At 47.1% G+C, this 16,752-nt stretch overlaps 1 protein-coding gene across 1 annotated transcript in view; it reads left to right on the plus strand.

The window, feature by feature from the left end:
* The window catches only part of NDRG3 (NDRG family member 3), a 60,794-nt gene that overhangs the window by 26,336 nt on the left and 17,706 nt on the right, over nt 1-16,752 (plus strand). Inside the window, exons 2-3 of the mRNA XM_082065832.1 lie at nt 383-488; nt 4,135-4,170. Coding sequence (XP_081921958.1) covers nt 432-488; nt 4,135-4,170 — 93 coding nt within the window. The 5' untranslated portion in view covers nt 383-431. The remainder of the gene's footprint in view (nt 1-382; nt 489-4,134; nt 4,171-16,752) is intronic.

Genomic DNA, 16,752 nt, shown 5'->3' on the forward strand with positions numbered 1-16,752 from the left:
TGTCAGCGTTCCCGCACATTGAACAGTTTTTCACTCCGCTGATCCACTCATTTCCAGTTCATGTCCAAGCACACTGTGGCTGCAGGACCAGCAGTGCCTGGAGGTGGATCCAGACTTTCTCAGTAGAAAGGCCTGAGCGTTCAGGGCCAGCTGTCCATGGGCAGGGCAGAGTGCAGGGTGAGGAGCGACAGAACCGACACACTCAGTGCGAGCGGCTTTTTGCTTTCTGAAGTTACAGGTGCTTTGTGTTGCACCCAGAACCAGCTGCTTTCAGATTTTCAGGCTTCAGTTTGAGCATATACAAGTCTAACAGAAGATCTTAAAGCTTTCTGTGGCTAGCATCTCTTGTAATACTGTTTCTAATAATGTGCCTTTATTTCAGAATCACCCGTTTGCTGCTCTGAGGATTAATTGGCTCCACTTACAGCACCATGGACGAACTGCAGGATGTTCAGCTGACGGAGATCAAACCGCTCCTGAATGATAAGGTAATGCTGGCTGCTCCTTCGCTCTCAGGTGTACTTGGGTTGACTTTGTGTCTGGCAAGGAGCCCTGATTGCCAGAACCTGTTTACAGTGTGAAGTACCTTAAGTACTGAAAACCAGTAAATGCTTCCCCACTCTGATAAAGCACCAGCACATCCTCTTCCAAAGTCTCAGGGAAAGACAGACTGCCACAGTTCAGATATCCTTGGGGTCCCGGCCAACCTATGTGTTGTGCCTCTACTGAGGATTTACAAAGGCAGGACAGAATTTGGAAAGGTGATACCATTCCTGACCTGGTAGAGCTGTAGAACCTCTAATACGCTCCTGCTTGTTAGGGGAACTTTGGATTATATCCAATTTTCTTTTCTTTTACTTTTTTGTTTTAAATTACCCTTTCATGTTTTGACTCCCAGAACAACCCTGTCTCCCTTGTTTTAGTAATGAAGAGCCATTTGAATATTTGAATATTTGCAGAGCCTAGCTAGAGCATCCAGATTCATATAATACTGAATCTTTGGAAAATCATTGTATTGCAGCAGCTGTTTAAGGATCTCATTGTCTTCTGTAGGCTGGCAATGAGCCATCCGGGCTTTAGGAAAGCCCTCGCCTCACTGGGTTCTGCCACAAACTGTTGCTCTGAGTGCCTGAGTCATTATGGGCCATCCCAACAAGATCTAGAGTCTTAAATCTGCAGATTGTGATGATGAGCTTCCCAGAGCTCGCAGCCCCGTGCCATGGTTTGCGCAGCAGTTCCCAGGGCTTTGCTGTTGAACGGCTGACATCAAGAACTACTTTGTGCCAAAGGCATATGATAGTTTGTCCACTCGCTGTGTGCTTGCAGAAGACTGTGCAGACTCTCACCCAAAATGGGTGAAAACTCTGAAATTCTGTGATGTTTTAGTCTATGCTGCTTGGTTTTTGCTTTAGTATGCTAACATACCTGTTTAGTATCTGTGAAATGTAAAAAGTCAGCTGAAATCTGCAGTCCAGCTGCCTATTCTTAGTCTAGTGCTGACTACTAGATTTCTACCATAGCTTAAACATAATTTCTTTAAACGTTTCCAGGGAGGATAAATCCTGGAAGAACAAAATCGGTGTATACCAGCAGATAAAAATACAGAAAGGCCTTGAAAACAGTTATGGTTTCAAAATGAGAGATAAAAGTATACAAAGCCAGGCTTCCAAAATGCAGCGTCGCAGCTCTTGCTCATGATTCTCCTAGGGAAGAGACGTGTGCTGGGGCTCTCTTTTTCCACTTTAGCAAAGAAGTGCCTCAGGGAGCTGCCATCTCTGAGGTCTGGCCCTTATTAATGCTTTCAGGCTTGAAATCATACACACGGGCTTTTTAGACAGAGTTTACGGAGCATATGGGTGTGGTGCCGTAACAAGCTGTTCTGTGCAGCGTATCAGAGCGCAAAAAGTATTGAGCTGGCACTTCACTGGGGTTTTTACTGACCAACCCACTTCAGATGCAGCAGTTTGAGCCAGCGTGGATTAATGGCCAGAAATAGTACAGTAAAACTCTTAAGGTGCTAATGGGTGAGTGCTCATGAACGCTTCAGATACAAAGGCTGCTATAAGGAGAAAAGGAGCTCTGGTCTCTTAATACTCTAAAACGAGTGGAATTGCCTGGGAAATGGAAATGGGTCATATCTCGTTTACCTGTCTGAGCTATAGGAAATGCCACTGGGGACTACTGAGTCCTGGCTTTGTTTTGTCTCAAATCCAAGTCATCCAACAATTACAAGGCTGACTTTTAAAGAATACAAACATTCTTATGTTTCTGTGTAATTTAAAACTAATAGGGAGTGGAGGGAAGTAAAATACATTCAACTATATATGTTCATCTCATTCAGGCTCACTAAAATGCAGTAACTTTATGCTGGGAAAGAAAATCAAATGTTTCCATTTACTTGAAAGAGAGAGAAAAAGAGAGTATTGCCAGTAGCTTGATCAGAAAACTTAACCCAGTGGCACTTTATTATTCTGTCTGGTCCATATTCTGGCACCTTTTACTTGTATTAATGCAGCCTCAGTGAATAATTACTGGAATGCACTGGCTCAGTGGAGGAGGTGGGACGCACAGCCTTGCTCTTTGCCTTTGAGATGCAGCCACCATACCTTCAGAGGCCCAAAAAACTCGCCTTCATCTGAAACTTTTTCAAGTTAAGACAATGAACATATTGTTCAAAGTCAGATTTCAGTGTGTTAAAATCAAGTATCCCAGAGTCAGGACATGGCAGCACTAACGCTATGCTGCCAACAAGCAACACGCAGACTTTCATCCTCTGCTTTGTGTCGTTTCCTCCCCTCTCCCCGCTCAGGGAATCGTGCTCTTTTCTCAGTACAAATTCAGATGAGCCTTTTCTTAGGCAGGCACCATCCAAGTCCAGTGTTGGATACAGAAGTTTCTCATTTTTCCGTAGGCTTTGTTACACTCCTTAATTGCTGTGGCACTGAATGACTGAACTGACCTTCTTTACAACCTGGTAGATGAGAAGGCTCTACTGTCTGCATCTAACAGAGCAGGGGAGAGGCACAGACAGCACTGTCAGAAATCTAATCTAACTTCAGGATCTCACACTCAAAAAAGAGGAGGCTGCTTTTTATTTTCTTTTCCCCCATCCTGAGAGTTTGGTGCTTTGTGCCACATCATATTCAAAACATTGACACAGTTCATTACCTGACATGGGGGGGATTCCTAAAACAGATTTGCAGGTATCTTGACTTAGATGTCTCAGACTGAAGAACGGAGGTAAAACCTGTGATCTTGCGAATGTGGCAAATTTTTTGAGAGAGGAAAATGGCCATTCGCTTACACAGGGATAGGAGTTAGGGTGCTCAGCCAGAAGCAACGTTTGGGGTGTTTCTGTTGTACATATGTGTGTTGCATATGTCATAGTTGCAATTTAGCACTAAGGTGCTATGCCTAGAACACAGAAGCTGGAACGCTGTCTCAAATTATCTGCTCAGCCTTTTGCAGCATTGACAGCACTGAGTAGCCTTTGGTCAGAGTCTTACGAAGCATGTGTTCATACAGAAGTTACTGCAGCCCTTCAAACCTGCAGCACGCCGAGGGCGGCTGTGCCGCCTGCGCTCGCCTGCGTGCGTGGTGTCACCGCTGGGAATTGCTGAGCCCTGTCCCGCGCGCTCTGCTTTCAGCAGCTCGCAGGTCACTGCGTTCACCGTGGAACGACACCGTGCACAGGGCAGTTCTGCAGAGTAGCTGACTGCATGGCTTGTTTTCTTGAGCTCCTTACATGAGATCCTAGTGGCAGTCAAGAGTTTTGCATTCACATTGCTAGTGGACACCAGGATGAGACAAAACCCAACCTCATAACCAGCTTGACTTTGCTCAGGGTCCTTCCTGTTGCATCTGTCCCTGCGGGAGTGCTGTGTCCACAGATGCTCTCTTTAGCTGACAGCCTTGGGACAGCCCCCAGCCACCGTAGTGGCTGTAGTAAGGGGCAGAATTTGCATGGAGTTTTCTCGTGTGGGTCTCACCTTTCCCTGCTGTCCTGACTGCCGTCAGGCTCTAGACTGTGCTGAAGCAGAGGTCTCTGAGGGCAACTTTAATGGTGTGTTTGGGGGTGTTCTGGGGTACTGTGCTGAACTCTTTTTTGTCTTTTTTTCTGGTTTTTGTTAACAGAATGCAGCTCGCAACTTCCAGGACTTCGACTGTCAGGTAAGACACATGCAGGAGACAAGGATCTGTGAGCAGACTCCCCGTGGCACATCAGTAATGCTGAGAGAGAGCGCTCTGTATCTTAATTTTAGCTCCTGTTAAGGTTTAATCAATAGGAACCTGAATATGCCGGGTTGGCAGAAATGGCCCTTGACCCTTCCATGCAGAGCACAGTGTTCTGAGCTCTGAGGTGCAGACCTGGGCTGCCCTGCCGCAGCTCCATGACATCTTGCAGGATGGCTGCTCTCCTGAAAAGCAGTTTCTTGGAAACATGCAGTATGCTGGAGAACTGCAGCTCTGTCACATCCCATCTGGTGCACTGACTGGGGAAGGAGGAGCTTGCATGTTGAGAGGAGATGGAAGCCACCAAGCTGCCCCAGATACAGCACCCCAGCTTTGCTGGGCCTGGGTTGTGACAAAGCCACGATCCTTTTCAGGTAGGTTGTGCGGAGATGAGCCTGATCGCTCTGAGTGCTATAGGAACAATCCTTTTAGAGGAGCAGATGCACCACGAGCATCCAAGACAGAGGACACACTCTTTGTTAAGCAGAGCGCAACTCTGACATTACATGGTGTGTTGTGGGGAGCGCAGGCTGTTTCCCAGCCCAGATTACCTTGCTGACTTCCCACTCAGCGTGTCGCTACGCAGCCAGCGGCTTCTCTTTCTCTTCAGCTGTAGGAGGTGGCTGTGTCTGTGGCGTCTGCGTCGTGCAGGACGGGCTCTCGCTGCTGTGTTACAGCAGTGGTGCGGATCAGGGGTAGCTGTCAACATCTCGTCTGTTGATGTAGGTGATTCCAGAAAACCTTCTGCAAGCCTGTGTGGAACAGGAATGTAATAAATACAGTCCTAAGAAGATAGTTTGTATTTTTTCCATCTCTTGATGTCAGACACTGAAAATACAGCCTATCTGAGCAGGCACGTCACTGTACTGCTTTAGTCTGATTCATGGTGAGTTTTGTGTTACCTTAAAGCCTGTAAGTATAAAAATTACTAGTCTTAGCACATTATAACTTGAGTGTCTAGTCTTAGAAGCAGCAACAGTGTTAGGCAATGATTTTTCTGTTTAAATAAAGGTAGGTAGCAGGTTTAAAACACTTCCTGTCTTATCTCCATCTGTCTTTCTGCGTCTTCTCCATCTCTTCTGGAGGTACAGTCTACTCCTGTGTCGGAAGGGTAGTGGGTAAAAGCAGGTGCAATGGTTTTGAGTAAGAGTGTTAGGTAGTACAGGCTCTGCCTACTAAGGCCTGTCTGCCATGATTGGAAAGGAAATAAATACAGTGCCTGAGCATCTGAGCACATTGGCCTTCACTGCACGTTCTCTGCTGACCTGACTGTGGGGTTGCCCGAGCCCTGCCCCTGAGTGAGCAGCATGGTGTGGGGAGGTGAAGGAGCCCTCTACCAGAGCTGTGCATTGCTACCGCCTTTGCGCTCTACGCTTTCCCTCAACAAGCAAAGCCTCTTTGTGCCCTTCATTGAAATTGCCTCGAATCTGAAGCTGCGTGAGACGCAAAGAAACATGGTGCTGCAGCCACCGACTCGTCCCGGTGCCGCTGGTGTCTCGGCTCCGTGCCCGCCCCAGGGCCAGGCTGCGGGAAGAGCAGCGAGTGGGCAGGGGCTCTGGGCAGTGCTGGACGTGCTTGTCGCTCCTCTGTGCTTTGATTTAGATCAGCAGTGAGCTGGTGGCCATGGCAACAGTTGGGCAGGAGACAAGATGTTCCTTCCGGGGGCCCTCTTGGTAATTCATTTAGAATATTTTTTTTAGCAAGAAGTTAACACAGTGTCTAATGAGACTGTAAATGTTGTCCCAGCCTCACCTTTCTCCGGCGTCTCTCCCTACAAGCTGTGGTTTCAGGGCACACCTGGTTTGGCCTCCTCCTACCTGGAAGGTACCCCCAAGGGCTGGATTAAATCTTCACTCGAAATCTGTCAGAGAGGGTAGATGGTGCGTTGCATCCTCGGATTTTCTGCTTCAGTTGCTAATACCAGGAACAGTACTTAAACTTGGAGGTTGAGCTCTTGTGTTGTCCTGTGAAAAATTACTGCTGCTTTTCAATCTGGCAAAGCAAGTCCGGCTGCCACATTCAGGCCCCTGCGAAATGGGTGTGACTTGACTTAGGGGTGTTTGAGAAGGGGGAATTCCAAGCGAAGAAGTTTGCTTTCAGAGGAAGGGAGATCCTGTTGTGTAACGAAACTTAAAAGCACTTGGGCTGAGCCAGGGTTTGATTTGTCCAGAGTTTGCCAGGGAGGAAGAGCCTTGGGGAGGATCACAATGTTATAAGAACAGGCACCAGCTGACCACAAACTTGTGGAGGCTGTAACTGGAAGATGGTTTCCAGTTACAGTGCAGTGAAGTTCTTGATCAACTCCCAATAGCAGTAACATCTGCAAGGGACATGGTGGGTTTTAAGACAAAATTTAGGGGGGTTGTGGGATGGACTATGTTATCTTACGTGGTGTAGAGTTTGCAGTGTGAGAGCATGGCGGCAGCGATGCAAGACCTGCATGTCAGACCTTTTTATTTTTGTAACAGTCCAGGAAAAGCTGTGATAAATAGAGATAAAGCTGTGGCTTTGCACAGGGCTGACCACATCCTGGCTGTGTTTGCAAGGCTGCAGCCAGCCGGGAGGGACGGGGTGCAGCCCAGTTTGAGCTCCCAGTACAAGACACTGCCATGCTGGAGTGAGCCCTGTATTATTTCAGCGTATGTGCCCTCGGCCATGAGGTGATGTGCTGTAATTCCATCCAGCTCCTCCCGGGGCCGACCAGTGGCCCTGCAGAGCTCTGCTTGCGCAGAACCCTCAGCGTTCGTTCATTCATCCTGTGGTGCCTCCAGACCCTTCGGGCTGGAAGCTGGAGTTCCAGAATATTTTCTGTGGTCAATCCATGCTTGTGACTGGGAGAAGCGTTGAGTTTGACCCCAGCTCCCGAGCATGTCGGTAGCGCTGTCAGTGCCTCTGTGAGTTGTGCAGTGCCACGTATACAGGTTAGGCACGCTGTTTTCTGTAAAGTTTTGGCATGTGTTACTTTTCAAGATCTTTCCTTTGGAGAAGATGGGTGATGCTGTTGTGAATTTCTTTTAGGTTCCCTGTGTGTTTGGTTTTAGTTTTTAATAACTTGCCAGGATCAGATCTGGGCAAAGACAACAACGCAACCATCCTCCTCCTGAAATCTGTTACTCTGGGTTAATACGGTGTGAAGAAGCTTTTAGCTTTTCTGATACAGCTGACTTCCAGATACAGGTGCTCTGGTTTTCTTAAACTGTTCATCTACAAGCAACCGCAGTTAACCCTGATGAGTAACAGATTGCCTGGGCATCAGTTAAAACAGACCCCACATAATCTGATAACTATTTGCAATGGAGATAGAGAGCTAGCATGCTGGCTTAGGGGTCTTTACCAATGTGAATCTAGGTCGTTCTCAGAAATAAAATGTATTAACCTAAATCTGAGGCCTACATTTTACTTGAAAGCTATATGAACCCTAATGAAATCTAGGCTTGGCTGCTTCTAATGTTCGTGGGCAGATGGTGGATTAAATAGTCGGGGTTGCTGATGGACAGATGGCGTGACCTGCACAGTTAATAGAGCTGTGCTCAGGCTTTTGTTATTATCTGCAGACCCTCTTCAGCTGCTTTGAGAAGTAGGTGTTCTGGGTCAGCCTACATCTCTCCCCTTTGTCCAGGTGATTTGCTTTAAATAGCACCAAAGGAATATGCTGATACACTTGTAAAGCTATGCAAATAAACCTGCGCTGTCCGGCTCTGACATAAGCACACGTCTGTAGCCAGAACCTCCCGCTGCTGCCTCCCCACACTGATTCCATTTTGGAGAAGTTCTTCCACAGGTACATTAGTTTGAAGCTTTTTAATCTGCATTTTTTAAAGTTTGCTTATCCTTGCACAATCTCTTTGCCTTATTTTTGCCTGCTGTGCACTGAGAGATGCTTTTCTGCTATTGAGAGGTTATTGAACTATCCCATCATGTGCCTTTGCTGATGTCATAGACCTTGAATCTAAACGTCATTTTTTAATGAAACCATTGAAGCCAGCTTGTGATTGCTGCACTGTGGCACTGAATACAAGATGTTTTAAAGCATCTTCTCTTTATTGTAATAAAATAAAAGGAAATGTTAGCACTTTGAGGAAAGGTTTTCTTGCTCTGTGTGAATAACAAGGGAACTGTTATCCCCAGCATTGAAATGTTTCATCTAGGATATTGAGGACCACTGTTCTTCTGATTTGTACGATGAGTTCTTTTGTTCTCTTGTTCAAAGTGCTAGAGGCAGATTCATTACAACACAGAACATGGTTTGATCTAGTAAACAGGTTTTTTGATGCCAGCTAAATTAGAAGCTGCCTCTAATCTTATTAAAACTAGTGTCACCACTAAAGTACTGGTTTTGACTTCTGCTGACATCACAACAAATACTGTAAAGCTAAAAATGATTAAGATGGAATTGTATTTTGGACCTTTTTTCCATTATTCTTGTTTCTTGGGAAGCTGATTCTTCCCATCACTGCATTTCCATCTAAAAACTCTGTTTTCTGTAAAACGGCAGTGTTGAGTTCAGGAGAGCTTTTGCTAGCTGGACTTGGACTGAAACATGGTTTTCATTTTTAAAGGTATCCGCACAATCCTTCCATGGGATTTACTTAAACATTACTTTTGCTTTCTGTATGCTTGTGACAGCAGTGTGCTAACGAGGCTGGTTATGCAGATGTGGTATTTGAAGTTCCTGTGCTATTTTTGTTCTCGTCAGTGAGTTCTTACAGCAGAGCAGATGCGTGCGCTTTAGGTTGAGAAGGGGATTTGCCTCCTTCCTGCCTTCAGAAAAATGAATGGTGCCTTTCCACTCACCGTGACTGATCTGTTTCCATCTGTTGTGCAACAGCCATTAGTGGTATTTCAGGGCAGCTAATGAGTAATTGCAATACTAGTTATAACTCAATGCAGTTAGCTCTAGTTCCCAGGGACACTGAAGGTTTGGAGATACAGAACATGACCTTGCTTTCTCTTCTTCAGGAGATTTTACTATGTTCATCTTCAGTAAGATACCGAAATGTAGCTGGGCAGGTCTGTCAGCAGGTGGACTGGCGTGGCTGGGAACGTGGCCCCTTTACAGGTTGCCTTTAGGGGTTAAGACAATCTGAGGTCTAACAGTCACACAAATATTCTTAGTTTTGCCTGTGTATTGGCACATCCAGGTGTTCCTTGTGTAGGATCCAGGTTTCCAAGGCTGTGTGTCTGCAGGCTGTGGTGCCTTGAGCACACTGCCGGGGGGATGGAACAGCACTGGAGGGATCGACCCGCTCTGTTTGCAGCCCCTGGGGAGGGCGGCAACCTTGATACTCCGCTGACTCAAAACCGTGGTGCAGAGCGCTGGAAAACCACAACCCACTGCCAGACTGGGGCAGATGAGAGCTGATCTGCAAGTGGTTTAGTTCACCCGAACTGTTATGGATCCAGGCAGGTCCAGTTTCCTGCATTAGCTGGGGAAGGGAGGATGATGATAAGATGATGATATGACATGACAAGGGGCAATGGGTATAAACTGGAACACAGGAGGTTCCATTTAAATTTGAGAAGAAACATCATCACGGTGAGGGTGGCAGAGCCTGGCCCAGGCTGCCCAGGGGGGTTGTGGAGTCTCCTTCTGTGCAGACATTCCAACCCGCCTGGACACCTTCCTGTGTAACCTCATCTGGGTGTTCCTGCTCCATGGGGGGATTGCACTGGATGAGCTTTCCAGGGCCCTTCAACCCCTGACATTCTGGGATTCTGTGTGATTTACCCTGAGCAGTAGTAAGAAGCAGCACATATTCCTAAATATGTGCTGGCTGCCTTGCTTGTGACATTGAATACCTGACCAGAGCGCACGAAAGTTGTGGCTTTAGCTGCTTCTTGTAACACACAGGCAGGGCAGGAGATGGAGAAGTGCATGTGGCATTCCTCCCCATTCCTCCCCATGAGCTGTGAGCCCTGGCACAGGCTGCCCAGAGCAGCTCTGGATCCCCAGCCCTGAGTGTCCAGGGCCGGGCTGGATGGGCTCTGAGCAACCTGGGCTGCTGGAAGGTGTCCCTGCACATGGAGGGGGGTGGAACTAGATGAGCTCTGCTGTTCCTTCCAGCCCAAACCCTTCCATGATTCTGTGATCTCCAGCATGTAGGTGTTGTCATTAACTGCATCTCAGTCTCAGTGCTGTGTGGTTGTAGGAGTTCATGGTCTCTGGTCGGGGAGCACAGCCCCAAGCTGTCAGCCGTACTCCTGTTGTAGGTCACTTTGGTTCGTTTGGCTGCAGAACCACTGTCTGTTCTCAGGCAGAACCTGCGTTTGGAGGTGACTTGCCGTTTCTCTGGCTGAAACAGAGCATTAGGAAGGGTTACAGATACGCACGAGGTCTGTCCTTCAGCATCGTGTGCCTTTGGAACAGGAACACACAAATGCTCGTTTGTACATACAACAATAGGTTGGGGAAAGCCCAGCAGCACCTTTGTCTCCTGATGCTTTTGTGTTCGTGTAACCAGATTACGTATCTCCTTCTGCCGCTCTTGATTCTCACCCAGCGTTTCTCTAATTTAAGACCTAATCCAATTACACAACGTACTAGAAACCATTGCCTGCTTGCATAGATCATATTGTGTTTTCTATTAATAAATCCTTCTCTGTATGGGAATGAATAATTTAGTTCAAGATGTTGCTTTAAACCTGATTTAGTCTTGCTTCCCACGCTGCCGTCTCCTTCAGCTCTACTGTTTCCAAAATAGTTTTGCACAGAGAGGAGGTGGTAAGCGCTTACCTCCCAACTGCATTAAGGTCGGTGGTCCTGTCATGGTAAGAGTTACCAGCTGGTGATGTTTTACAGTCTTACAATATTTTTTTCTTAACTTATAGGCATAGTTTGTGGTGGCATTTTAGATACGTGTAGAAATTTGAGGGCAGCTGTCGCAAAGAGCAAGATAATGGAATCTCTGCTTTAATCTCTCTGTGGTTAGGAGCTGTGATAAGGTGCCCGAGGAGCATGTGGCAGTTGTTTTCCACCTTTGCCAAGGCTGGAAAAGATGACATAAAGTGAATAATAGCTGTAAGTACAGTATCACTGAAAAAGGGCAACACCTGACCTGAGTAATCTGTGTCTCATCACCTCCCAGCAAAGCAGCAGTGGCAATTTTCTGTGCCTTAGCTGAACTAGGACCTGGTGTCCTTAAGCTGAAAGGTTTTTTGGGATGTTTCTAGCCCTCTACTAGTACAGACATTCGACAAGCTTGAGCAGAATGTGAGCAACAGACACCTTCCCGCCATGTGCTCTGCCGGTTTTGAATATTTAAAAAAAAAAATCAATTGAAGGGATTTCGCAAATGTGTTCTCTATTGCTGGTCTCCAAATTAAATCAATTCTCACTTTTTCTAGGGAATTAATTTTGAACTTTGAGCAGCTTCTCATCGGGAGTAAAACTCATCTGGTCATGCCAAAAAAAGAAGCTTAATGAATTAGTCATGAAAAGCACCAGTAACATGAATTCTCATCTGTAATCATTCCTACTGTGAAACAAATGGTTTACTTCAGACTTTAATAACTTTTAAAACTGAAGCGCTGGATCGCACTCTGAGCTGGAGCTGAGGGACGGAGCTGGGACGCTGCAGTCCAGCACCAGGTACCCGTTTGCTGCCTCGGAGTCTCTGGAGCTCATGGCATTAGCACCTCTGGAGCTGCTGCTGGGTGCTCATTCCTTCACTCAGAAATGTTTTTTCTTCACATGGGAAATGTTCTGTGTGACCTGTCAGTGGCTCTGTCGTTGCTTCTCATTTCCCTTCCTGGCCAAAGGCAGAGGGTGACAGTCAGGGATGAGTCCCCAGTTTGAACATTTGGCCACCTGGCCCCACTTCTTCCCGTGATCAGTCCCGCGGTAAATGTAGACCTTGGCACTCATAGTTGTGTTTGTGTTTTCCTCTGCAGTTTAAGAATCATTCAAAGATGTGAAGGCCAAATAGGATAATGCCCCTGTCTCGTGTGCTGCAAATCCCCACAAGGAAGACCTCCCGGCAGTTCCTGCTTGAGGTTAATCTCGAATGTTTAAAAGCTGTTGTTAGGTTGTGTCATGTCACCTTCAGCTGTCAAGTGTTTATGGTTCACACACATTCCCTTTTCTAAAGTGTAGGGCTCTTTGACTAAGAGCAGTGATTCTCAGGAGCTGGGATCATTAAGTGTTTAGGAATAATCACAGGGCTTTCAGAGTTGGTTGGTAGCACTGGTGGCCTTTCTCTGTCTACTGCCTGTTCTTCTGCCCAACCCCTACCTGGGAGTGTATCTTACAGGATAGGTCGGTGCTGCTGCTACCGTATGCACTCGCAGTGCTCAGCTTCCGTCCGAATGAGAGATCCCGTGGCCGCAGGGTCGGTTGCTTTGGTTTCCCGATGTAGTGGGATACAAACCCAGCCCTGCTCTCCCACTGCCAAGACATGGGCTCTCTCACTGGACATGGGCAGAGCAGAGGGACGAGAGAAACACTCTTTTTGATAGCACTTCCTCATCAACTTAGCCAATCTGTAAGAAGTTGCACCCAAAATTTCAGTTTTCTTTTGTTTCTGTATTCTTGTCTGAGGTCACAGAAGAGAGTTGAGGTCCCTCGTGGAGAACAGTGACAGAGACACCAATACCTGGATACAGTGCACAGGAAGGAGAGGGTGGATGCAGGATGTTAAAGGAAGCTTGTTGGTCTGATTTGGCTCTAACCAGTGTCACTGTATAACTTGGGTTCCCCTTAGACTGAAATCTCAGGCCTAAATAAGAAACGCAGGTTTTGTCTGTAATTGTGTGAGTGCCCAAGATGGTGATCAGAGAAGCCACAAGGCTGGACAGCAGGACAAGGGTAGGAAACTTCAGCTGCGCCGTGTCAGACAGATGTGGCTGTGGGACACGACACCAATACTCAATTTTAGCCACAGACTTCTCTGGAGCGGCAGGTTAGGGAGCCCCAGGGAGGAGCAACCATCATCGGTGTGGTTCTGAGAAGGGCAGAGAAACGTGTTCAAAACAGTGTCTTCAAAGAGCTGCTCCAGATCAACATTCTCGGTAAAAAACAAAACAAAAACAACCACAACTTCATTGGGTTTGCACTCAGAATTCAAAACAAGGACTGCACAGAAGTGGAGCTTATTGAAAATAAGCTAAGCAGAGAGCAAATGCCCACCATCTATCACAGCGGACATGAGAAATGGTGCAGGGAAGCCAGCATGACTAAACAGAAGGGCATGGAGGCTATTGCAGGCAAAAAAGCATTTTTCAAAAAGCTGGAGAAAATGGAAAAGGTTATAAACCCTAGCAGATTAAATATACAAACAGAACAAAGCAGGCAAAAGAGATGACTTGCAAAGGGAAAAAAAAGAACAGTCATGTTTCAGACCTATCAGAAATGGAACCACGTGAGAGTTTGGAGAGTGCTGCTGACTGCTCAGGCTCCAAAAGGAGGGCTCAGGGAAGATGGTTTTGCTGCACGCAGGCTTGCCAAAGAGCAGCTCATGGGGGTTACCCTGCTGGAATGTTCTTTGTGAGGAGTCAGCAGAGACCTTCCCTTAAACTGCAATGCCTATTGCAGTGGCTGTAAAAAAGATAAAATATATACTTTCATAGCAAGTTGCTGAGACTGGATGTATCCACCCAGGAGTTTTAAATGAGTTTAAAAATGGAATAGTTGAGTTGTTAAGTGAAAGGTTGTGCTCCTCTGGTGCAGCTGCCATGGTGCCCAAGGACTGCGGTGCTTCCCCTGTAAGACAATTTTACAAACGGCTCGCAGAGGCGTTCTGGGAATTCGCTGACCTGCTGTACCAGACACTGATAAAACCAGCAAGAGTATAGTGGATGAATGACACGGATTAATACTGGGAAAGGGTCAACGTGTTTTCTGTAAAGGGAAGGAGTCCTGCTCTGCAGAACTATTCGAATTCTTTGAAGGAGTCAGTAGCCATATAAAAAAAAGTCAGTTCAGTTGACGAAGCCTGCTTGGATTTCCAAAAGACAAGACCCCTTACCTAAAGGGTCCTAAGACGTATGTCTTAAGGGACTTAGGTGGCTATGCAGTCGGAGAGGAGGTCCTTTCATGGATGAAATATTGGTTAAAAAAGGGGAAAAAAAAGCATTATTTTCACTGTTGTTTGGGATCACTAGAGGAGCACCTTGGAGATCTGTGTTGGGACTTGTGCTGCTTCAATTTACTATTAAATTATCTGGAAAAAGTGATGGAAAGTGCAATGGCAAACTTTATCTGCCTTTGGGTGAACATAAGGTGTGATGCACTATGGTGAGTAAAACCATCCTACGGTGGAATGTAAAAGGGCGGGCTCAGAGCTGATGATAAATAACCCAGAGGCACGAGACCTTAACGTTGCGAGAGATGAGGGAAAATGTCAACTCGCGGCTCATGGCTTTCAGCACCACAAATCAATTCTTTTTTATCAGGAACAGAGAACAAAGCAACCTCATTGTGCTACCATGTAAATCCACAGCACGCCCACGTGTGTTTGACGAGCTGCCAGCCCCCTCGTCTCAGAAAGGACGGAGCACAACGGGACAGTTCTGGAGAACAACCGTATGGTCGGGCAAAAGCTGTTGTACCAGGACTGGCCAGATCAGAGCACATCGGCCCAGCAAGGGCACGTGAAGGGGAATCGCAGCAAGCTCTTGGGTCATCACTGCTGTGGGCTGTGGAAGTGGGATCAGTTGTTCTCCACCTTCCAAACCAAGGACTGGGGGATCTCGTGCAGAACCAGGTGCAGAACCAGGTGGGGAGCGAAGTGTTTTTTCACCCTGCACATTGTTAAGCTTCGGCTTTTCTGGTCACAGGGTGAGGCAGATGCCAAAGGAGGAGGAAGCAGGGGGTGATTGCCCAGTTCTCAGAACAGTCCAAGTGAAGACCACACCTTCCATTCAGGAATTCTGTGTTGACCTACAGATTGTTGGAGGCTGGGAAGATGAAGGGCAACTATTACAAGATGCAGGTGTTTGAGGAAGTATCACCACATGCTTGCTCTATGTTATTTTTCCACAAGCACACTCTTTGGAAGTCAGACTAGGAGGCAAGCTGGACCTTTGGTCTGACCAACTGCATCTGGTCTCCATACCTCCTCCATCACTGCTCTTCTCATGCGTGTCCTGAGGGAACTGCTGTTTTTTGAAGTGATGGTTCCCAGCTTATTTGCTCTAATCGATAGCAGCTGCCTGCACAGGACTCGGCCCCCGCTCTGTGCCCCCAGCAGCACTCGTCTGCGTCATGAGCTCAGTGCCCACGACCAGCGAGGGTGCCTCTGCTCCGAGTCCCCATTTACAGCAAATCATCTGCAGCTGCAGTTTGTTTTTCACCTACTATACAAGTAAGGGCAGAAGATAAAATCTCTTCAGAGAAACTTCTGATAAAGTTTCCAGTCCCAAAGCGAAAATTAAAGTTGATCAAGCTTTTCAAAACACAGCTGCAGATCATCATCTTCTCTTGCATTCATCTCCCTCATTTTGCAGAATGCCCAGTTTTTAAAATCTGGCTGTCTCCTGGCCACGTCTTTCCCACCTGCCTTCACCCGTCACCGCTTCCCGGCACTATGGACCAGGTCGGTGTTCAGACATAGCTGGGGCTGGACACCTGCAAGGCGACAATCCCTCAATCCCCGTTCAGGCTGCACTGCTGCAACATGTCAGAGCTGGCCCGAGCAGAGATGGGAACAGAGCAGGCCAGTGTCTGAGAAGGTGGCACGTCTCTGATACTTTCCAACGCTACATTTCTACATGAGCAGTGGGCAAATACCAGGAGAGAATATGCAGAATTGCAGGCGGGTAGGGTAGTGGTTTTGGAGGCAGTGTGACACAGGCAGGACATCTTGCTGGGTGGCCGGCTGGGAAGGCGTATCTGCAAGAAGGATGTGAAGAAAGCACGTTTGGCAAGGACAGAGGGTGCAGCCTGCAGAGCTGCTGTTCTCTCGCAGCGTACCCCGGTACCCATTGCACGTGGGTTATTCTCCTTGGTGTTTGGAAGAGTCATGAACCAGTAATGATGTAATGGAAGTATTAACTTTTTTTTGCTGATTCGAGGTAGCAGTTGTATCTTGTAAATGTAGAGACTTTTGTTGCCGTCTTAGGTATGTGTGCTGGTTTTGTTTAAAACAAACCAGTTCTCTTTCAGTGAATTTTCCTTTCAGTTCTAAGTAACTACACTTTTCTGAATTTGGCTGCATGTTTTTCAGACACTGTTGGCTCCAGAGCTGATAATGGTAGCAATGATATGCAGAAGACCCCCAGGTTTAGACTTATTGGTATGGCAGCCCAGGTTACTGATACATTTTCATGTCCCATAAGTGAGAGGGGTGTTTGCAAGGAGGGGTGGACAGAGCAGGTGACTAAAACTGGCCAAGTATTCCGTCCCATACACATCATTCACCCTATAAAAGTGGGAGATCATGAGGGCCTCATTCTCTCTGACCATGACCGGCATCTGAAGAGGACCCTGCCAGTTCTGCCTGCAATCCCAGGCCTGGTTCCAGACCCTGCATCCCTGAATCCAGTTCCAGTTTCCTGACGGATCCGGCCCAGGACTTCTGGGTA

The sequence above is a fragment of the Streptopelia decaocto genome, assembly GCF_964273445.1.
Source record: "Streptopelia decaocto genome assembly, chromosome: 14".
NCBI lineage: Eukaryota > Metazoa > Chordata > Aves > Columbiformes > Columbidae > Streptopelia > Streptopelia decaocto.